General features: G+C 43.1%; 1 protein-coding gene and 1 long non-coding RNA gene across 7 annotated transcripts in view; one reads left to right on the top strand and one right to left on the bottom strand.

Moving 5' to 3' along the window:
* Nucleotides 1-4,002, top strand: part of LOC148150617 (uncharacterized) — a 126,769-nt gene extending 122,767 nt beyond the window's left edge. Inside the window, exon 3 of the long non-coding RNA XR_015753744.1 lies at nt 1,806-4,002. This is a non-coding gene — a long non-coding RNA (uncharacterized LOC148150617). The remainder of the gene's footprint in view (nt 1-1,805) is intronic.
* The window catches only part of nt5dc1 (5'-nucleotidase domain containing 1), a 568,470-nt gene that overhangs the window by 53,734 nt on the left and 490,361 nt on the right, over nt 1-24,375 (bottom strand). For all 6 annotated transcript variants that reach the window (XR_015753733.1, XR_015753734.1, XR_015753737.1 and 3 more), the window contains exon 9: nt 15,275-15,393. Coding sequence is in view for 3 of the 6 variants with exons in the window: in XM_087981159.1 (XP_087837285.1) it covers nt 15,275-15,393 (119 nt within the window). In the remaining 3 variants the exon portion in view is untranslated. The remainder of the gene's footprint in view (nt 1-15,274; nt 15,394-24,375) is intronic.

The raw sequence follows: 24,375 nt of genomic DNA, 5'->3' as shown, positions 1-24,375 counted from the left end.
AGGCAATCACTGATTGTCACTCTGCTTCGATTTATTCTGCACAAGGGATTGTGCTCTACATTCCTCCCTGGCATTTCCGATTCTTGCTCTTTCAGAAACATGGTGCAGTCCTGGCAATTCAGCCATTCCCTTACACAGTAAGATAGTCAGGGGAAGTTAAACCAAGCCTCCTTTTAGAGTTTTAGATGCTGTATTCTGTTAAGTTTAAATGTTCCAAGAAAGCATGTTTCCAATTATCCATTATCCAACAGCTGCCATTTCTTTGTATCGTGTGAAGATCTAATTAACCAACCCCATCCTGACAGTCATCACTAAATCCCAAAAACATTCTCCTGTGTCTCTTCCTCAACTACCACATTTTTGTCATTTGTTTGTCATAGTGATTATATTCACAAGAAGCTGCCAATGGACTTTTAACAGAAACAAGTTTATTATAAAATTATTGTAAAATTAAAAAAAAACACAAGCAGTGTTACACAATGTAAGGCCTATTTGAAACAAACCCATACAAATACCAGAAAGAGATACAACAATCCTTTCACTCTCAGCAATGACCTCACAGGCCTCATTTGCCAAAATCTGGGATCAATCAGAGGCAAGATGGAGGGCAAAAGAGGGATTTCACCTGCCATAAAGACATAATGTGCCCTTGACCCTGACCTCTCCCAAAACACATCTTCCAGTGACTCCTACCTCATGTAACCTGAAAGCCAGACGTCACGAAATTGGATCCCTGAAGGAATGGCCTCTAGAGATGATCTCTTGGACCCAGAAATGACTGGCCTCTGATTGGCTGTCATCTCTGGCAGGGTGGGACTTCACTCGAGACTCATGATTTGCCAAGACACTCTTAACTGGCTGATTTGAGCTGGACCAGTCAAGCTCTTTCACTAGTATGGGCATGGACTTAGTTGCATGCGAAGACATCCACCCTCATACTTATTGCACTGAGTGCTAAATCTTGGTTTCCACTATTTGGCCCATTAATAAGGCAGCAAAGCCAAACACCCAAGATTCTATTGTTAGATACTGGACATAACATCTATCACTCAACCCATGAAGCAATGGCTAAGATAACTGCACAGACATGAGCTGGTCAATCTCTCATTTGAAATACACAACTGATTTTTAAAATTCTGATCGTAGTTAGGCAGAAGTCATGTAATAAAACTCTTTAAATATGTTCTGAGCACAAGGGCTTTCGCACGATGTCACTAAATAATGCGGTAATATCACTGGTCTAGTAACCCAGAGTCCCAGGCCAATGTTCTGGGGACTACCAACGGATCAGAACTAAACTTGGAAGTACTGCCACAATCAGTCATGAATGGTGGTGGACAATTAAACAACTCGCTGGAGGAGGAGGCTTCATAAATATGCCCATCCTCAACAATTGGGGAGCACAGCATATCAGTCAGTGCAAAACAAAAACCAAGATGCCTCTCTATCTTCAGTCAGAAGTGGTAAGTGGATGATTCACTTTGGCCTCTTCCAAAAGCTACTCTTCAAGCAGATTGATTCACTCCACATGATACCCAGAGATGACTGAAAGTGCTGGATAGTATAAAGGTGAAAACATGATGGGTCATAACATAAAGAACATAATTGAATGAATAAAAGGTTATTCGGGGAAAGAACCTATGAGAGGAAGCTAGCTAGCAACATTCATACAGATAGGAGTTTTTACAGATATCGAAAAAAAAGAGCAAGTAAAGTTAGTCTCTTGAGAATGGGGAGTTGATAATAGATAATAATGAGACAGCAGATGAAATGAATAAATACTTGCTTTTGTCTTCACAATAAAGGATATAAAGACCATTCCAGTAAATCAGAAGGTGGGAAGGAGAGAGGAACGTGGTGAAAGTACAATCATTGGAGAAGCACTGGAGAAAGCTGTGGGCTGACAATTCTCCAGGTCTTGATGGGATTTCATCCTAACATCTTAAAAGAGGTCACGAATGAGCTAGTGGCTGCATTGGTGTCAGTTTTTAAATATTTCCTAGATTCTGGTACAGTAAAAGGATATTTTAATTTGACACTGACAGTGTTTCAGGAAAGCATTTACCTGCTGCTTGGCATTTTATGTGCTATTCAAAATGGTTTTAATATTTGCCAATATATTGGAAATAAATGGAAAAACGTAACAGAATAACCAGGAACCTACATTGTACAAAGTGGCAATGCAGTCTGTGACAATCCTGGAATCCACACTACAACAGACAAATCCTTCAGCACATATTGCCAGGAGGTTTGACACACCAGTAAACAAGAGCTTCTTATAACAGTTAGTAGCAACAAAACACAACACATCCTATTGAAAACAACGATATTACATTCCTGCACTGGGTATGTTTTAATGTGGAGGGTGAATGTAAAATTACTGTCCAGCTAGCCACCTTTCTTGCCAATTACTGAGCATGTCTCCAACATCTGCAGGTGTCAAAATTGGCAACCTTTCCCTGTATATGAATAAACAGTAAATGGACAATTGTATTTCTTATAGGCAAGAATGGGCTGTGTGCTTTTAAACACCTACACCATGAAAAATGGGAAGGGAGGGGCAACTGATTTAGGGATAAAGCATTGGAAGCATTCACTCCCTCTCTCCCAGTTTTTCTACCATGCTGCCTGGCTAACATAACCTCCCCCATCCCACCCACTTAAAACTCTCTCCCCACTCTGTGGGCTGTTGGATCCCTCTTCCATGATGTGGAAGTGTTGGCGTTGGACAGGGGTGGACAAAGTCAGAAGTCACACGACACCCAGTTTATTTGAAATCACAAGCTTTCAAAGTGCTGCTCCTTTGTCAGGTGAAGTGACTTCAAATAAACCTGCTGGACTATAACCTGGTGTCGTGGGACTTCTGACACTGTAAAACCTTCAGACTTACCTTTCTCTTTTCAGGACTTTTCCTAGATCTCCAATAATGGACAGCACTGAGTTCTAAGCACTGCTGGGAGCAATGGAGCTGCCAACCCAATAATTCTTTTGGCTGTTCCCCAGGAAGGGTCTAACTTCTCAGTGAAAAGTGTCCTGCAATTAGAAAATTCAGCCCACCTATTGTGCACTTAGCTGTGGGCTCAGCTTCCAATGGATGAGTTGGTTTTCATCTGGACCTGGCCAGTGTTATTTCTGTACCAACAACAATTTGTATTTAAGTAGCATATTTAAATTAAGAAAATGCCCCACAGTGCTTCTTAGAAACGTAGCCCGACTAAAACTTATTAAAGTCAAAGGAGGAGATACTGGGGCACATATCAAGGAAGTGTTTTTGTCATTTGGTAGGGCAGAACTTGAGTATTACTGAAGAGAAGATACGTTTTGTCAAAGGAGCAATTCAAATATATGTTGCTTCTGTTTGTAGCGAGCAAGACTCTGTGTGTTAATATTTGTAGTTTCCAGCATAAGCAAGTGTGCCACACTGCAAGCACAGCTAACAAACCTATATTGGTAGTCAGCATAATTCCTCACACACTCAGGAATATCCAGGCCATTCCGTCCAATTGCAGAACCATTTCTAATGTTGGGCACTGTGTTGCAGGTTTTGCATATGCTGATCGGACATGGTTGGACACTTTGTTTGATAATCTTGAGTGTGCAAAGTAATATTTCAGACCATCAGTCAGGCTTGCAGTGTAACACAGTGCCTGTTCCATCTCAACAAAATAAGTGATAGCTATTTGCTGGTTCATCCCTCAGGGCAATGCCCTAAACATCAGAGTCAAGAAGCCTGATTTCAAATGCAAACAAAGCCTGGCTATTAACTGTCAATCATCAATAATTGGTGCATTCTCCACAGCAATGCCTCCACCAATCAGAGTCCACAAGCCAACCAGTCAGCACTTGTCTCTCATGCAGTATATTGGTTTATCTGTTAAAGTGGTATTCTTGCATATTGTCCTGATGAGCCTAAGATGTAAAATTTTGATTGTTTTATCTCAGAAATACTCAAGAAATGCTTTTGTTACAGGATTTAATGAAAATAAACATTTTTCCTTGCGAGTGGTGTTATCAAAATCTATGGGTACACAAAATCACTTTACCCTGATAAATACATGCAGGTTAGGTGAATTGGCTGAGCTAAATTGCCCGTAGTGTTAGATGAAGGGGTAAATGTAGGAGAATGGGGTCTGAGTGGGTTGCGGGTCAGTGTGGACTTGTTGGGCTGAAGGACCTGTTTCCACATTGTATCTAATCTAAAGAAATTTATATTTTTGATTCATAGTATGACAAAACTAAGCACTATACTAAGTGTATACTAAATGAAACATGTTTTGCTACTTATATCTTTTATTGGCACAGTGACAGACTCCCACTTCATAGTCAGTAAGTGTGGGTTCTGGCAACACACCAGACATTTGAACACACAATCTCGGATGAGACATTAAACTAAAATCTTCTAAGCCTTTCAGTTGGACTGAAAAATATGGTACTATTCAAGAAAATGCAGGACAGTTCTTTCAATATCATTTTGGCCTTCACCAACACAAACATATGTCTCACGATTATTTGTGGGGAAATTGACTGCTGGGTTTACAATATTACAACAGTGTAAACCATGCCAGGAAGCAGTTTAGGACAACCTGAGATTATGAAAATGACCAAATATAAATACCGCAAGTACAACATGCTAAAAACTTCTTAAAAGATTCTTGAATGGATTGCAATGGTTTTCTTCATATTTATTTTTCATCAAATGAGTCAGCATCCCAACTATAATTGTACATTGGACACTTGGGTACGAGACAGTTGATCGGGTTGGGGGGAGGGAGTGGAATTGTAAGGCAATGTAAATCAGTGAGTGGGTTTGGGAGACTGGCCTGCAGGTTAGGGAGCTTGAAGAGCCAAGGAAGAGTTATGTAGGAATAGAAAGTGGTGTGTGGAAGTGTTCTTCTTCTTCTTAGACCTCAAGAAGTGCTGTAAAAGCAATCTACTGATATACTGGAGCTTCTCATCTCCCTTCAGCTGCTGCAGTTCACTAAGTCCTGATAACTGAAAGTCTGTTAAAATTTGAGCAACATGCCCCCATCAACATATTTAAACAAAGGACCTACATCACAAGTAGTTAAGTTATCGTTACCTGATGCCAATAAAGCTGGAAATGGAAGAAGATGTTTGAAATTTAATCTTATTTCTGCACATCCCTTGCCCTTTGTGGTGAATTAAAATAAACCGCTAAATTTCTAGGTTACGGTACTTTGAAACAACATCTACAAACAGACTGTAAGGCCACATGCTCTGTGCTGCACAGGCTTCAAACTTCTCATGGAGGTCCAGCACATCACCTCTGAGGTCCCAGTCCACTTCAGAGGTCTAAACTCACCCGCTGAACCCTATCTGTAAATGTGCTGAACTCAGTCACTAGGTCATCAGCCCCATGTCTTCCTAATTTTCAATTGTACTACATCCAATAGCTAAAAGACTGTTACAATATTCCTTCTCAATAATCATTCCCAGATTTGGCATCAGTGACTGAAGCTTATATCGTGAGTCTCAAGCCTTCGCTAAGTACAAACAGGATAAAATACAAAGTTACCAAAACTTTATTACCCCAAAGGGTAACACTGATGCAACAAATACAGTCTACATCAGCCACAAATGCTGAAGGCAATTTTTGGGACATGCTCTGGAAGGTTGCTGCCAGTGAATCTGATTGACCCAGATTTTCCAATGGTCAGTTATTTATGTGGCGGAGATGGGATTGGTGCTTGGGACCCTGCAGAATTGCTGATATAGCAGACTCTGGGAAAAGTTCCCATAGAATTGAAGATTTCACTGGGCAATTTCCCTTTCCCTGGAACCGTCCAAAAGCACCTTTTAAATCAGCGCTCTACTGCCTACGCATCTAGTATCCTACCTTCCAGCTTAACTTAGGTATTAACCTGTTCACGGGAATTGTTGAAGTGACTGTACGTGATACTGGAACTCCAAATCGTAGAATATGTCAAAAATGGTGTGGGAGTCAAGGGCTTCCCTTGACGATCCCGCATTGAGAAGGACTTGTAACATCCAAAGCATGACTCCACATTTCTGAAAGAGCTCTGATAGGTTTCACCTGTCAGAAACGCAGAGATCTTTCTTAACATAAAAACAGAAGAGCAGAGCGGCAATCTGTATGTGACTATTGTGCCTCAGAAAGTGTGGCACAAACTCTACATACAGCTGACTGACTGGGATCATTCCATACAGGCTGTTGCACCTGGAATCTTCCGGCCCATATGGTTCAAATAGCTCACTTGGATAAATCATTGGGGAAATTATGGAATAAAATAAATATGTGGTTGGCCCCAGGAAACATTCTTTTTATCCCTAGATAGAATGAGAAACACTGAATGCAAATGTTCTTTAAAATTTAGGGAATCGGTACTTTCCAAGTGCTTTCTTAGCTACTGGTCCCTGCTGTCATCAGAAAAGTACTGGAATCATTTACAAAGACAGGCTTTACAAACCACTTAAAAAAGTGTGATATGATGAAAATATGTCAAAATAGTTAAAAGGAAGAAAAATACTTTCGACAAATTGATTCAAGTATTTGAGGATGTAACTAGTAAGGTAGATAGAGGGGAACAAGTAGGTATTGGATATTTTGGATTTCCAAAAGGCATGATTCAAGTTGTCACATGAAACAGTAATGATCAAGGGACCATGAAATAGAGGGTGAGTATTAGAAAATAGGTTAATGGATAGGAAACAAAGAAAATCAGACATTTTCAAGCTGGCATCTATGGCTAGTTCAGTATTGCAAGAATCAGTACTTGGGCCTCAGCTAATTGTAATTTATATTAATGATTGAGACAAATAGACAAAGAGTAATACATCCAAATTTTGTATCAGTTCAAAACTAGGTGGGACTGCAAGTTATGAGGAAATTTGAAAGAGACAGAACAGAACCATAGACAGATTAAGTGAGTAATCTAATGTAATTAACAGAATAATCAATTTGTGTGTGGCAAGGCTCACAAATAGAAATGTTGCAATTATCAAGATAGATGCTTTAGTGATGTTGGTTGAGGGGTGTAGGCCAGGATATGAAAGAAAAAGCCTCCACAAAGGACAAACTTACGTAAAGCCTGGGGGAAAACACGGAAAAAGTATTTTTGGAACAGATAGCATCAATTATGAATAGGATTTATTCATGGTAGTGGGGTGTTTTCATTAATGATTTATTACATGTAGGTTGAGACAGTTTTATTTATGAGGGCGAGATCTGGCTAATTACTTTAATTTGCTTGCAGGAGTAACTACAGATGGAGGATTTGGTTAATGTGAAGACGGGACTGGGGAATACATACTTGAGGAGAAAGTGAGGTCTGCAGATGCTGGAGATCAGAGATGGAAATGTGTTGCTGGAAAAGCGCAGCAGGTCAGGCAGCATCCAGGGAACAGGAGAATCGACGTTTCGGGCATTAGCCCTTCTTCAGGAATGAGGAAAGTTGGTCCAGCAGGCTAAGATAAAAGATAGGGAGGAGGGACTTGGGGGAGGGGCGTCGGAAATGTGACAGGTGGAAAGAGGTCAAGGTGAGGGTGATAGGTCAGACTGGGGGGGGGGCGGAGAGGTCGGGAAGAAGATTGCAGGTTAGGAAGGCGGTGCTGAATTTGATGGATTTGACTGAGACAGGCTGGGGGGAGGTGAAATGAGGAAACTGTTGAAATCCGAGTTCATCCCTTGTGGTTGGAGGGTTCCTAGCCGGAAGATGAGGCGTTCTTCCTCCAACCGTCGTTTCGCTGTGGTCTGACGATGGAGGAGTCCAAAGACCTGCATATCCTTGGTGGAGTGGGAGGGGGAATTGAAATGTTGAGCTACAGGGTGGTTGGGTTGGTTGGTCCGGGTGTCCCAGAGGTGTTCCCTGAAACGCTCCGCAAGCAGGCGGCCCGTCTCCCCAATATAGAGGAGGCCACATCGGGTGCAAAGGATGCAATAGATGATATGTGTGGAGGTACAGGTGAATCTGTGGCGGATATGGAAGTTTCCTTTGGGGCCTTGGAGGGAGGTGAGGGGGGAGGTGTGGGCGCAAGTCTTGCACCTCCTGCGGTTGCAGGGGAAGGTGCCGGGAGTGGAGGTTGGGTTGGTGGGGGGTGTGGATCTGACGAGGGAGTCACGGAGGGAGTGGTCTTTACGGAATGCTGATAGGGGAGGGGAGGGAAATATATCCTTGGTGGTGGGGTCCGTTTGGAGGTGGCGGAAATGGCGGCGGAGTTCTAGGGCGGAGGATCGGGAAGTGGAAGAGATGCGGTGGAGGGCATCGTCGACCACGTCGGGGGGGAAATTGCGGTCCTTGAAGAAGGAGGTCATCTGGGATGTGCGTTTTTGGAACTGGTCCTCCTGGGAGCAGATGCGGCGGAGTCGAAGGAATTGAGAGAATGGGATGGCGTTTTTACAGGGGGCAGGATGGGAGGAGGTGTAGTCCAGGTAGCTGTGGGAGTCGGTTGGTTTGTAGTAGATGTCCGTGTTGATTCGGTCGCCTGAGATAGAAATAGAAAGGTCGAGGAAGGGGAGGGAGGAATCTGAGACTGTCCAGGTGAATTTGAGGTCGGGGTGGAAGGTGTTGGTGAAGTGGATGAACTGTTCAACCTCCTCGTGGGAGCACGAGGCGGCGCCGATACAGTCATCGATGTAGCGGAGGAAAAGGTGGGGGGTGGGGCCAGTGTAGTTGCGGAAGATGGATTGTTCCACATATCCTACGAAGAGGCAGGCATAGCTGGGGCCCATGCGGGTGCCCATGGCTACTCCTTTCGTTTGGAGGAAGTGGGAGGATTGGAAAGAGAAGTTGTTCAGGGTGAGGACCAGTTCAGTCAGTCGAAGGAGGGTGTCTGTGGAAGGGTACTGGTCGGTACGGCGGGAAAGAAAGAAGCGGGGGGCTTTGAGTCCTTCGTGATGGGGGATGGAGGTGTACAGGGACTGGATGTCCATGGTGAAAATAAGGCGTTGGGGACCGGGGAAGTGAAAATCATGGAGCAGGTGGAGGGCATGGGTGGTGTCCCGAACGTAGGTGGGGAGTTCTTGGACAAAGGGGGACAGGACGGTGTCAAGGTATGCGGAGATGAGTTCGGTGGGGCAGGAGCAGGCGGAGACAATGGGTTGGCTGGGGCAGTCAGGTTTGTGGATTTTGGGCAGGAGGTAGAAGCGGAAGGTGCGGGGTTGTGGGACTATGAGGTTGGAGGCGGTGGATGGGAGATCCCCCGAGGTGATGAGGTTATGGACGGTCTGGGAGATGATGGTTTGGTGGTGGGGGGTGGGGTCATGGTCAAGGGGGCAGTAGGAGGAGGTACTTGACCTCATTCTCACTCACCTGACTGCTGCAGGTGGGTCTGTCCTTGACAGTATTAGTGGCAGTGATCACACCAGTCTTTGTGGAGATAAAGTCCTGTCTTCAAATTAAACAGAACACCATCTATGGTTGCTCTATGCCTCCTGCAAGCAAGTTAAAGCACGAAGACAAGAGACACTGAGAAGCGGCAAGTCCACGCAAATGAAAAGAATTCTCTCAGTGACCTTTGCAGACAAGTACCAGTGAACTACTTTTTCATTTTTCCCTCTACCCTTAACATCGATCATTTTGTGCCTATCTGCATGGGTGTGTAGAGGGAGCTTTATAAGGAGTGAGTGTTTTAACCTGCAGAATTATATGTTGACAGTTCACCATTCATGATTGGATGTGGCAGGACTACAGAGTTTAGATCTGATCCGTGGTTGTAGAATTGCTTAGCTCTATCAACTGCTATTTCTGCTGTTTGGTATGCAAGTAGTCCTGTTTAGTCCAGGTTGACACCTCATTTGTAGGTATGCCTGGTGCTGCTCTTTGCATGCCCTCTCGCACTCTCCATTGAACCAGGACTCATCCTCTTGTGTGATGGTAATGGTTGAGTGGGGCATATGCTGGGACATGAAGTCACAGATTGTGTTGGAGTACAGTTCTGCTGCTGTTGATGGCCCAGAGCATGTCATAGATGCCCAGTCTTGAGTTGTTAGATCTATTACTAGGCCATTGCCTTCCCATTTAATAGAAAGGATGTGATTACTTTCACAAGAGCCCAAGATAAGATTGAGACTTGGAACATCATACAAGCTACTCAGGTGGCATAGACGATGATCAATATTGATTCCAATTTCTAAGTTGCTGAGTATTAGAGAGATCAGGGCTAAGACAAGATGGTCTCCTAGTCTTATTCTTTCTATCATTATTGAAATTGTTTGGATGTGATGAAAGTTCATCTCTAAATGAACTGAAAATCAAACTCAAGGCCAGGGGTGATGTGCAGCATGTGTAGATCTTAGTCACTTTCTCTCTGGTCAAGCTACCAGGAGCATTGCTGATCCTAATTGCAGCTGTTGAAGGGCAAGTTATTAAATAATATATACTCAGACAGAGTCTGTATGGGTTAAATTAAAAATAATATGAGCTCTGTTAGTGTTTTGTAAGTCCATTATGAACTACTTTATATAATTGGATAGAAATCGAGGATGAGATTTTTGGCATTTTGAATTAAAATTATGTGGGAGGGAGAAGGTATGCAGCGCTCTATGTAGCTCTGGGTAATGAAGCTGATGTGAAGGCATATATAGGAAACTGGCTCTTGTACACATTATAAACAGTGCAAATGAAGTACAGTCACATACTAGATGTCAGTAGTATAGGAAGGCATCTAGCCCAGATTAATTAGAACAAGGACTCAAAGAGTCCCTATGCATTCTGGCTGTAGTTGTGACCTTTTTCTTAGTTAAGTTCCAGAATTTTCTGTTTCTCCTGTCAATTATTATCAACATCTTTCCAATAATCACTGAAGTGTCGAATAGGGATAAACAGCTTCATGGAATACCACGTATGAATAACCTCTCACTGACGATTAGATATTCCTGTTGTTGTATTTGGTCTGAAAGTGGGACAGCTTAGAGGAGAGAAACTGTAACTAATGACGATGGGGAAGTCAGCCAGATTGTCTGACAATTAGGCAAGTTGCTGGCAAACATTACACCAAAATTAGGACCCAGGACGAACAGCCAAGAGCTGCCAGTCAATCAAAGGCTGCAGACCATGAGAGTACCATGGCACAGGCCTACTCCTGCTGCTGGTATAACAACCCTAGACTCGCAGAAGGAGAGTCACCCACGGAAAATGTTAGAAGTCTTTGGTTAAAAATCACACAACACCAGGTTGTAGTCTGACAGGTTTAATTGGAAGCACTAGCTTTCGGAGCGCGGCTCCTTCATCAGGTGGTTGTGGAGGACACAATTGCAAGATACAGAATTTATAGCAAAAGTTTACAGTGTGATGTAACTGAAATTATACATTGAAAAATACCTTGATTGTTTGGTGAGTCTCTCATCTATTGGAATGACCATGATGGTTCCATTTCTTTCATATGTAAATCACAAAACATTTTTTAAAAGTTACATTCTCAGGTTAACTGTAACAATTGGTGTCAGCCAGATGTTAGCCTGCTGTGTTCCCTGTCTGTGCCATAATGTTTAGACTGATTCTAATCTAAAAAGTGAGTTAACAGAGTCTTACATGGATTCATACAGTTTTTTCAGCAAAGTACAATGTAACTCTGCAAGTACAAATTCACCCCACAAATGTATATGCGTATGCGTACGTGTGTGTGTGTGTGTGTGTGTGTGTGTCTGTCTGTCTGGGATGGGTGTTGTGACTGTGAAAGTGTATATATGTGTATATGTGAGTGTAAAGTGTCTAAGTCTGTGAGGGGATGCATGCGTGTGTGAAAGTGTGTGTGTCTGAAGGAGTGTGCTTGTGTCTGGGGTAGGGGATTGTGAGTGTCTGTGAGACAGAGTGTATCTGTGTGTGTGTGCGTGAGTGTAAAGTGGTCTAAGTCTGTGAGAGGATATGTGTGTGAGTGTAGGAGCGTATCTGTATATACATGTGTCTGTGTGTGTGTAGGAGTGCCTGTGTATTTATGTCTGTGTATGTGTATAGTGCAATGGTGGTCACCTGTTGTGTGAAATGAAGCCATGGTCCCAGTTGAAGCTCTCCCTATGGGTACAGAACTTAGATATCAGCCTCTGCTGTAACCTGGTGTTGTGTGATTTTTAAACTTTGTATACCCCAGTCCAACAGCGGCATCTCCAAATCAAGAAGTCTTTGGGGCTAGCATCTCGTTGAGTGGAGATCATGGCAAGGGACTGTCAGAAGGAAAGGTTGGATCTCAGGGTGGCCTCCTCAGCACTTTGGTCTCATCTCATTGGTTCACCAGTTGGTTAAAGTGAGGACTGCAGATGCTGGAGTTGAAAAAGATCAGCAGGTCAGGCAGCATCCAAGGAGCAGAAGAACCGACGTTTCGGGCATGAACCCTTCTTCAGGAATGAGAAAAGTGTGTCCAGCAGGCTAAGATAAAAGGTAGGGAGGAGGGACTTGGGGGAGGGGCGTTGGAAATGCGATAGGTGGAAGGAGGTTAAGGTGAGGGTGATAGGCCGGAGTGGGAGTCCGGCCTATCACCCTCACCTTAACCTCCTTCCACCTATCGCATTTCCAACGCCCCTCTCCCAAGTCCCTCCTCCCTACCTTTTATCTTAGCCTGCTGGACACACTTTCCTCATTCCTGAAGAAGGGTTCATGCCCGAAACGTCGATTCTCCTGCTCCTTGGATGTTGCCTGACTTGCTGCGCTTTTCCAGCAACACATTTTCAGTTCACCAGTTGGTTAGGCTGACTGTTTGTCCTCCTGCCTGGCGCAACAATAATTGCAACTCTAGAGGGATGAAACCCATAAGTGGTCATGAATTGAGAAGGCGAGGAGGTAGTGGAGCTCTCATCTGGTATCACGCTACCTAATTAAAATCCCCTTCTATTCCTGGCCTGCTACCAGGTCTATTGACATTCTACCCTCAGTTTAGATACAGCCAGAACTTGGTTCCAGGCATTATTCTAGACTTGTCAAGTGATGAAACAAAAGTTGTATATCAGTGGAGAGATGAACTTAGCTGCCCTAATTATCAAACTAGCTTTCAACTAAGTATGGCATAATAGAGCCTGAGGAAAACTGAGCTGCTCAGTGAATCTCTGGGAAAGCCCTCCAGTGACTAGTCATACATTACGCAGAAGAAGATGATCATGTCTGTCACAGGCCAGTCGACACAGTTCAAGACACTAGTGCATTAGTTCCTCAGGGAGTGTCCTCAGTCTAATATTCTTTAACTGCTTCACTGGTGAGCTTTTCCACATTATATGGTCAGAAATAAGGCTGTGTGCTAATCATGCCAGTGCTCACTCTAGTGCTCTTCTCGTAATGAAGCAGCTTATGACAACCTGTGAATGCCATAGCAGAAACTGTTGTTACACACAGACTCAGATGCACAGGTCTTGGGGTAGCAGCTTGTGTCAAACAGGCATTCACTGCAGCTTGTTAGCTGGGGAGAAGGTAAACCCTGGGATTAGAAAAGGTTATGATTGCTGAAAGAGGAGAAGTCTGGGTGGCAGAGATCCACATCATTCACATAGTGCCCAGAGCTGCATTCTGCTTTTGGTGAGCACCACAGGTATAACAAACATCAACCTTAACAGGCCTCTTCTTATATCCAAATGCTATTAAGTAGATATGCAAGAATTCAAAGACTCCTGATCTGAATAAGATGGAATATCAATGAAATCTCTAGATATAATATGCTGATGGATAGAAAGCAAGCTGAAATAACAACGCTGTATTTAACTCCACTTGGGAGGTAGAATTCCCCTCTTGAGTAGCAGCACCACTGTTCAGGCTTCCATCATTACTATTTAGGAATCACTATTGACTAGTAAGTTGAACCAGACCAGTTTAACACTACAGCTATGAGAATATATGATGGATATTCTGAGATGAGTAGCTCATCACCCGATCCTTCAAAGCCTCCTCACTATTTACAAGCTTAAATCAAAATATGACAGAATTGACAACACTCACATAAATGGACAAAGCCACAAACCTCAACACCTTTCAATTGAAAACTCTTTCTTCCATCAGAATCAGCGTCCCTTCTTCATAGGTGCACCTGAGGTTCACTAACTGTTGTATTCATCTTAGCAACTCACCAAAATTATATCAACAGCACCCCACTCTTGTGACTTCTCCCAAAAGCAGCAATGCTGTAGGAATGCCAAGTTCAAAGATACCCTTCAAGTCATACCCAATCCTGAAATTCCCTCCTAATACCACTGAAAAAACCCAATCACTATAAGGATGTTTGTGGTTTAAGGAGAAGACCCATGTTTTTCAGGACAGCTAGGACTAAGCAATTTTAACTGAAGAACAGACATATATCTAATAGCTGTGGATAGATGCTGCAATGCCAATGCACAAAATCACTCATTGTATCAAGCAGTCTGATTCATACAGTTGCAATAGGAACTTCTGGCTGGATTGCAAACCTTGTTTACGACAAATTGAAGTTTACACAGCAATTAAAACCTTTGATAATACTCATTTATTTAACGCATGTCAAAACTCAATCTGACCAGGCATTGTCCCAAAAACATCACCACTAAAGTGGTCAAGTGAGATAAACAAATATTGCTTTATCGATGATGATTATAACCAAGACAAATATTCAGTGTAAGTACTGATAACAGTCATTACCTTGAGGCATACCACAGCTAAGAATGAATGAATTAATCATGACAATGAGCCACGGGTACAAGTCTTTCTCCTTTCGTCCCTTTCCCCTATAATTACCTTGTCCACCACCCAAATAACAAATGATTACTTTATTGTTATTGGAGCAACCCAACAATCTGTGGAAGTAACCTGTGTCAGATTAGATTTAGATGGGATCAGGTACCTAAACACCAGTGTTGGAATCCTCTGATGGTTTAACAACAGTTGATGCTTTCAATTGCTGCTCTCATCAAATTTGCCAGCATTTAGCAGGTTTGGGCATTTTAAATAGGTCAGCAAGCAACAGAAATTAAAATTGACTTGCACATCTCTTTTAAAACTGCTTGAAGACACAACGCCAAATTATTTATAAGTAACCACAAATATGTCAGAATAAGTAGGATGGAACAAAAATTAAAATAAATTCATTCATTTGATGACAGATATTGAGAATTAGCAGAACTGTAAATCATATTACAATAATATCCAGGTTTTTCTACAGTCTTTAACAGTTTTAGAGCAAATCTACAATAAGGAAGAGCCAACTTCTATTCTTTCTAAATACCTTTTAGTTTTATCTCCTGGGAGTAATATCTTGGAAATGGTTAAAGAAAATCTGGAAGTAAAAGTGGCTGCAGTGAATATTTTACTGTTATTAGTCTAATTCAGTTGTTATATACTCAGCGTACCTTTGGGTCTGATTTTCCAGTTATCTTTTTCAGTAGGTCATTAAGATGGCTCCAGTTACCTTGTGAGTACCAGCCAGGTTGTTCTAATGAGGGAAGTGGCTCTCTTTCCTCATCGTTAACTGCAAATAAATTAGAAGAGTTTATCAAAAATATTAATATTTTACTGATTTATTTTAATAATAGACATATATGTTACTGAAATAGAGTGACTTTTGTTTTTTTATATTCCATCCCCATTTACTGTTTCACTGAGCACACAATTTCCAATGCAGACAAATAGCTTTCTGAACATTACAACCAGATTCTGACCTCTTCCTGCAGTGTCACCTCAACTGCAGCGTTCTGCCCTTTTTAGTAGATGACATAAATGGGTAAATTGACGACCTTTTCTGAAGCTTTTGACCTGGGATCACTTAGCAACCTGCAACCCATTGACGATCAGACCGTAGCCAGCACCAAACACAGTTTCCCCTTATTTCCTTTTTCAGAATTCTGAAGGGGCCATTTCCTGTGTCACATTGGCTCTCTCTTCTGTAACCCCCAATACTTTTTTGCTTTAATTTGTCAGGTTTTCAAGATGAGGCTGGAAATGCGACACTTGCTTTGTCAGCTCTTCCTATCCCACCCTCGAATGTCCCAAACACTCTTTCCAAATGAAGTTGAAATTTAATTGTTCTAATTTCAATTCAATACACAGTGAAGTCTGATGGAATACGATCATTGTATAGGTCGTTCTGCTATAACATGTGTTTCGTTAACATAAATTCACTGTAACGCAATTGACGAATTGGGGAGACGGTTTCTAAAGTGTGAACTTTTAAATGTGTGCTGGCTGTAAGATGATTACATTACCAACACTTGAAGCGCTGTTTCTAAAGTGTGATGTTTCTACAATGTGGGGTTGCATAAGAAGGCAACCATCGTGCTGTAGAAGAACTACTTGTACTGTAAATTTGTCTATCATACAGGGTTCTTACGGCTTCCTTCACTTACCTAAATCTTAATTTTTATCCAAAAGTAAAGGAGTTTTCTTATGAGATGAGGAGGAATTTCTTCTCTAAGAAAGTGGTAAATCTATGAAATCCTTTCCTGCAGAAGGCTGTCAAAGCTGGGTCATTAAGTACATTCAAATCTGAGGCAGGCAGATTTTTAATCACTAAGGGAATCAGGGATTATGGGAACTAGTAGGAAAGTGGAGTTGAGAGTTAGTAGATCAGACATGACCTCATTGAATGACAGAGCAGACTCAAGGACTGAGTAGTACTACTCCTACATCTTGCAGTCTTATGCCATTGAAACAAATCAAATTGATCCATGACCATTAGAAATATTTCCTTTTGGTTGGGCAAAGGAAAATCAATCATAAAATTTATTGCATTCATCTTCCTCAATGGAACACCTGTCACTGAAAGCAACTGCACACACCAGAAGCTGTCACAGTGGCCTTCATTCCAAACAGCTCAGCATGCCTTTCCTATTGGCTTTCAGTCAGGAGGAGAGCCTTCCAAAGCTGGCCACCTCTACCAGTAAGGAGCCCACAGCTGGTTCTGGGAGCGTGGAGGGTGTCTGATCACTGACGCGGGGTGGGGACATTTCTAAATCTGGGTAATGGAGCACAGAGATTGGTGGCTGTGGGTCTCTTTTACAAAGGTTCCCTAAAGCCTAGTTCCAGGGATATTGTATCAGGCAGGCTCAACCTCCTGTCTCCAGACAGCGCAGCATGGAAGACGATCAGGGCTGGACACAAAGTGAGCACAGAGAAGGAACAGCAGCTGAAGAAATGCCATTGGGGAAGGACAGCAATATTTTTGATCATGCCAGACCTCTGCTTGTGTCTATGTCAGTGGATACATGCACAGATGTGTCGGTGACCTGTTGCAATCATTAACATTATGGCCCAGTCTGTGCACGAATGAGGGCCATTTTGTGAATGAACCGTAATAAGCTCTGGATAATAACCCGTTCTCAGGAGTTACACTAAAACTTCCTGAATTTATTGTTCATGATAAAATATTTAAGAACAACTCGGTGTGAATCCACATCCATTTCTGTCACAGTCCTGTGTAAATCTAACAGCCCATCACACTACCATCTGAGTAGCAGAAATGAATGCCCTATCGACAGAAATACACAACATTTCTGAACCTATAATATTCATAAAATAAACATGGATCTTTTCTAAACCAACCAAAACAGCAAAATATCTTTTGAGCATCTCAGCTGTTACACAACATTCATTACTCCAAAAGATGAAAGATATTTAACTTTAACATACTATCTTGCCACTATTTTATCAACACAGAACTAGAAAACACACTGTAATTGGAGATATATTTCACTGTTTCTTAACAAAAAGTTCAGTTAAGACAAATAAAGTATAGTTTGAATTCCTCATTGTCAATTATTAAAATCACTGTTTGCAGAAAACTGAGCACAGTGATGTATAAAACAAAATGCTTCTCATTTCAGAGTGTAAGAATTGAAGTAGGAGCAGACCACATGGCCTCAAAACTTACTTTGCCACTGGTTATGATCATAGCTGATCATTGGTCTCAACTCTTCCCCACAACCTTCCTGACAGGCTTAAAAAAAAGACTCTCTCAAACTTAATACTCAACAATGGCACACCCACAACCCTCCCAGACAAAGAATTAAAAAGACTGAGTGAAGATATTCTCCTAGTCTCAGATGACTAGCCCCTTAATCTGAGACTATTCTTGTGTTTTACGCTTGTCAGTCAGGAGAACAAACTTGGTCAAGCCTCTCCTGAGTCATAATTGAAAGGCAGAATACCACAGATGCTGAAAACCAGAAGATACTGAAAGAAATCAGCAGACCATACAGCATCTGTCAGAGAGTGAAACAAAGTTAACCTTTCAGATCTGTGGACCTTTTATTAGAACTGGATAGAGTTGCTGACAGTAACAAGTTTTGTGCAAAGAATGGGTAAGACGGGGACAAGACAAAAGTCTGTAATAAGATGAAAGATCACAGCAGAGAGTGGCGCGAGCTGGGCGGAAGTGAAGTTGGAGCGCAGAGCTAGTCGGGAAGGTAAGTGATTGATATTTGAGTGGGTGTGTTCTAGACCCCAGGCCCTACATAGTAGGGCCTCCCTCCCAACCTCCTCCTCTAACCTAACTTTAAAGTCCACAGGTAAGCTACTCAATGTTCTTGTTTTGGAGACGAAGTGTAGAGTAATGGCAGCGCAGGCAGTGGAATGTTCCTCCTGCAGGATGTTCGAGGTAGGGGTGACCACCGATACTCCTGCCGACTTCATCTGCAGGAAATGCAGTCAGATCCTGCTCCTCACAGAACGAGTTAGGGAACTGGAACTGGAGTTGGATGAACTGAGGATTATTCGAGAGGCTGAGAGGGTGATAGATAGAAGCTACAGGGACATGGTTACGCCAGAGAACAGAGGTAGCTGGATAACAGTTAGAGGTGGGAAGGGGAGGAAGCAGGCAGTGCAGGGATCCCCTGTAGTCATTCCCCTCAACAATAAGTATACCGCTTTGGATACTGTTGGGGGGGGACGGTCTAGCAGGGGTAAGCTGCAGCGACCGGGTCTCTGGCACGAGGTCCGGCTCTGAGGCTCAGAAGGGAAAGGGGGAGAGGAGGAGAGCGCTAGTTATAGGAGACTCTTTAGCTAGAGGGACGGACAGGCGGTTCTGTGGACATGGGCGAGACTCTCGGGTGGTTTGTTGCCTGCCGGGTGCCAGGGTCCGAGACGTCTCGGACCGTGTCTTCAGAATCCTTAAGGGGGAGGGTGTGCAGCCAGAAGTCGTGGTGCACGTTGGCACCAACGACATAGGTAGGAAGAGGGGTGGGGAGGTCATTCAGGAGCTCAGGGAGTTAGGCTGGAAGCTAAAAGCTAGGACGGACAGACCTGCCATCTCTGGGTTGTTGCCGGTGCCATGTGACAGTGAGGCAAGGAATAGGGAGAGAGTGCAGTTGAACACGTGGCTGCAAGGATGGTGTAGGAGGGAGGGCTTCAGGTATTTGGACAATTGGACTGCATTCTGGGGAAGGTGGGACCTGTACAAGCAGGACGGGTTGCACCTGAACCAGAAGGGCACCAATATCTTGGGAGGTAGGTTTGCTAGCACTCTTCGGGGGGGTTTAAACTAATTTGGCAGGGGGATGGGATCTGGACTTGTAGTCCAGCAGGGAGGCTAGCTGTTTGTCAGGATGTCCAAGAATGTAGGGAGGCGGTGGAGAAGGTAGCACTGACAGGGAATACTTGCGGACACAGAGATGGGCTCAAGTGTGTATACTTCAACGCAAGGAGTATCAGAAATAAGGTGGGTGAACTTAAGGCATGGATTGGTACCTGGGTCTACGATGTTGTGGCCATCACGGAAACGTGGATAGAAGAGGGACAGGAATGGTTGTTGGAGGTTCCTGGTTACAGATGTTTCAGTAAGATTAGGGAGGGTGGTAAAAAAGGAGGGGGGGGGGGGGTGGCGTTGCTAATTAGAAATGGTATAACGGCTGCAGAAAGGCAGGTCGAGGGGGATCTGCCTTTGGAGGTAGTATGGGCTGAAGTCAGAAATAGGAAAGGTGCAGTCACCTTGTTGGGTGTTTACTATAGGCCCCCCAATAGCAGCAGAGATGTGGAGAAACAGATTGGGAAACAGATTTTGGAAAGGTGCAGAAGCCACAGGGTAGTAGTCATGGGTGATTTCAACTTCCCAAACATTGATTGGAATCTCTTTAGATCAAGTAGATTGGATGAGGCGGTGTTTGTAAAGTGTGTACAGGAAGCTTTTCTAACTCAGTATGTAGAATGCCCGACCAGTGGGGTGGCCATATTGGATTTGGTACTTGGTAACGAATCGGGACAAGTGATGGGCTTGTTAGTGGGTGAACATTTTGGTGATGGTGACCACAATTCTGTGATTTTCACCTTGGTTATGGAGAGAGATAGGTGCGTGCAACGGGTAGGTTTTACAATTGGGGGAAGGGTAAATACGATGCTGTAAGACAGGATCTGAGGAGCATAAGTTGGGAGCATAGGCTGTCAGGGAAGGATGTCGTGGAAATGTGGAACTTTTTCAAGAAACAGATACGACGAGTCCTTGATATGTATGTACCTGTCAGGCAGGAAAGAGATGGTTGTGTGAGGGAACCTTGGTTGACGAGGGAGGTTGAATGTCTTGTAAAGAGGAAGAAGGGGGCTTACATAAGGTTGAGGAAACAAAGTTCAGACAGAGCATTGGAGGGATACAGGATTGCCAGAAGGGAGCTGAAGAAAGGGATTAGGAGAGCTAAGAGAGGGCATGAAAAATCTTTGGCGGATAGGATCATGGATAACCCCAAGGCATTTTATGCGTATGTGAGAAACATGAGAATGACGAGAACGAGGGTAGGTCCGATCAAGGACAGTAGTGGGAGACTGTGTATTGAGTCGGAAGAGATAAGTGAGGTCTTGAATTAGTACTTTTCTTCAGTATTTACAAACGAGAGGGACCGTATTTTTGAAGAGGTGAGTGTGAAATGGACTGGTAAGCTAGAGGAGATACTTGTTAGGAAGGAAGATGTGTTGGACATTTTGAATAACTTGAGGATAGACAAGTCCCCCGGGCCTGACGGGATATATCCTAGGATTATGTGGGAAGCAAGAGAGGAAATTGCAGAGCCGTTGGCAATGATCTTTTCGTCTTCACTGTCAACAGGGGTGGTACCAGGGGACTGGAGAGTGGCAAATGTTGTGTCCCTGTTCAAAAAAGGGAATAGGGATAACCCCGGGAATTGCAGGCCAGTTAGTCTTACTTCGGTGGTAGGCAAAGTAATGGAAAGGGTACTGAGGGATAGAATTTATGAGTATCTGGAAAGACACTGCTTGATTAGGGACAGCCAGCATGGATTTGTGAAGGGTAGGTCTTGCCTTACAAGTCTTATTGAATTCTTTGAGGAGGTGACCAAGCATGTGGATAATGGTAGAGCAGTGGATGTAGTATACATGGATTTTAGTAAGGCATTTGATAAGGTTCCCCATGGTAGGCTTATGCGGAAAGTCAGGAGGCATGGGATAGAGGGAAATTTGGCCAGTTGGATAGAAAACTGGCTAACTGGTCGAAGTCAGAGAGTGGTGGTAGATGGTAAATATTCAGCCTGGAACCCAGTTACAAGTGGAGTTCCGCAGGGATCAGTTCTGGGTCCTCTGCTGTTTGTAATTTTTATTAATGACTTGGAAGAGGGAGTCGAAGGGTGGGTCAGTAAATTTGCAGATGATAAGAAAATTGGTGGAGTTGTGGATAGTGAGGAGGGCTGTTGTCGGCTGCAAAGGGACTTAGATATGATGTAGAGTTGGGCTGAGGAGTGGCAGATGGAGTTCAACCCTGCCAAGTGTGAGGTTGTCCATTTTGGAAGGACAAATAAGAATGCGGAATACAGGGTTAACGGTAGGGTTCTTAGTAAGGTGGAGGAGCAGAGGGATCTTGGGATCTATGTTCATAGATCTTTGAAAGTTGTCACTCAGGTGGATAGAGCTTCTAAGAAGGCCTATGGTGTATTAGCATTCATTAGCAGAGGGATTGAATTCAAGAGTCGTGAAGTGATGTTACAGCTGTACAGGACTTTGGTTAGGCCACATTTGGAGTACTGTGTGCAGTTCTGGTCGCCTTACTTTAGGAAAGATGTGGAAGCTTTGGAGAGGGTGCAGAGAAGATTTACCAGGATGTTGCCTGGAATGGAGAATAGGTCGTACGAGGATAGGTTGAGAGTGCTAGGCCTTTTCTCATTGGAACGGAGAAGGATGAGGGGTGACTTGATAGAGATGTATAAGATGATCAGGGGAATAGATAGAGTAGACAATCAGAAACTTTTTCCCTGGGTACAACAGAGTGTTACAAGGGGACATAAATTTAAGGTGAAGGGTGGAAGGTATAGGGGAGATGTCAGGGGTAGGTTCTTTACCCAGAGAGTGGTGGGGGCATGGAATGCGCTGCCTGTGGGAGTGGCAGAGTCAGAATCATTGGTGACCTTTAAGTGGCAATTGGATAGGTCCATGGATGGGTGCTTAAGCTAGGACAAATGTTCGGCACAACATCATGGGCTGAAGGGCTTGTTCTGTGCTGTATTGTTCTATGTTTCTATAGGAATAGTTGGCAGAAGCATTACTCCTGTAGGACCAAAGGGAATGGAGTTGGAATAGGAACAGAAAGAAAGAAACAAAAGAAGTTCAAAAGGAGCTGTATTTTTGACTGGAACTGAAAAAAATAAACATGAAACTAATAAAAAAAGGAAACAGAGAGAGGGACAAAACAGATTAACCTCAAAATGATGAATCCAATGTTATTGTGGAATATTAGGTTAAGATGCGGGGTTGTTCCTGAAGCTTATATTCAGCCTCAAAGGAACAGTGCAGGGGATTGAGGGCAGCCTGAGGCATGTTGGAGAATTAAAAAGACAGGACACCTGAAACTGGGGATCATGCTCACGAGCAGAACGGAGTTGTCCCATAAAGGAGTCACTCCATCTGTATTTAGTCTCACCAGCGTATAACAGACTACATTGTGAGCAGCGAAATACAGTGGGTGAAATTGAAACACATATAAGCAAATTGTTGCTTCACCTGGAAGGAATGTTTGGGCATTTGAACGGTGAGCAGAGAGGAAGTCAGAGGCCAGGTTGACACCTCCTGTGTCTGCATGGGAAAGGTTTGTCTGAAGGGAATGGGATGTGGAGCGGAAGAGGAAGTGCCCTTTTTAGTTATTGTTGACTTTTGTCTCACAGTCAATCTGCTACTTTACCTTGAAGATACACGTTCATGAGATCATTACCTCTTCAAAGCATGTGACACGTATATATAAAAATCCCATACTTCATCTTACTCAGGATCACATGATGTATAACAATCTATTGGAAGCCTACTCCTCTGTCTGGATAAGAGCTTAATCTTAGCTCAGGCACTTATGCGTCTGACAAATGAAATATATTTGTATGTAAGTTAAGTCACTGAACTGGAAAGTGTCTTCAGACGTTTCGTCATCATGACTAGGTAAAATCATCAGTCAGAGTCTCCAGTGAAGTGCTGGTGGTATGTCCTGCCTCTCTATTCATAGATCGCTGTTTCTTAAGGTGGGAGATGTCATTTATGGTTTTATTTTCAAGGGAAGATAGATGGGATCTAAGTTGATATGTTTATTGATGGAGTTCTAGTTAGAATGCCATGCCTTTAAAACTTCATGTGCATTTCTTTGTTTCACCTGTCCTAGGATCTGCGTGTTGTTCAAGTCAAAGTGGTGTCCTTCTTTGTTTATATGTATGGAAACTAATGATAGTGGGTTGTGTCGTTTGGTGGTTAGTTGGTGTTCATGTATCCTGGTGGCAAGTTTCCTGCTTGTTTGTCTGATGTAGTGTTTGTTTTGCAGTTCTTGCATGGTATCTTGCAAATGACGTTAGATTTGCTGGTAGTATCTAATGGATCCGTTAGGTTCATTTGTCACTGTTTAAGTGTGTTGGTTGGTTTCTGGGCTACCATGATGCCAAGGTGCCTGAGTAGTCTGGAATATATTTGTATTTAATAGCTAGTTGTATCAAATATCTTTTGGATGTTTCAACACAATAAAATCCACACTCGGTTTCTTATGGGAGATGACATTAGCATTGGCACATCCAATAAAACATTCTGTTTGATGCAAACTCACATCAGGAACACTTACACGTGTGGTATAGACAGATTAGATATCTATGGCAAAGAGGAGATGGTTAGGATAAGGAAACTGGAAACGTTTAGAGAGAAAGACAGTATCAGAAAAGTTATGGATATGAACAAGGCAAGGAAAAAAATAAGGTGGAAATAGGAAGAAATCCATTCAGTTGGGCAGTAACAGGGTGAAACAATGGGTCGACTCTGGCAGTCTTGACCCTGGATCTTGGTAAGGAGGTGAAGAGGAGCTGCAGTGTTCTGGTGGTGAGCTTGAAGATGTGAAGGGCATTTAATTAGACATGATGATGTTATACATGAATCCCAATGCTCTTCTGTCCCTGCTACAATTACCTTCTTAGTACACAGATGTATGTCCAGCCTTCCTGTTACACTGTCAATTAAAGCTCTGATACGATGAATTAATCATCAAGGGCTTTACCTCACCACG

Source organism: Chiloscyllium plagiosum, unplaced genomic scaffold, assembly GCF_037043375.1.
Source record: "Chiloscyllium plagiosum isolate Xiang-an unplaced genomic scaffold, Cpla_swu_hap1 HiC_scaffold_3, whole genome shotgun sequence".
Lineage (NCBI taxonomy): Eukaryota > Metazoa > Chordata > Chondrichthyes > Orectolobiformes > Hemiscylliidae > Chiloscyllium > Chiloscyllium plagiosum.
The sequence above is the reverse complement of the archived record's forward strand: the minus strand, read 5'-3'. Positions and strand labels throughout refer to the sequence as shown.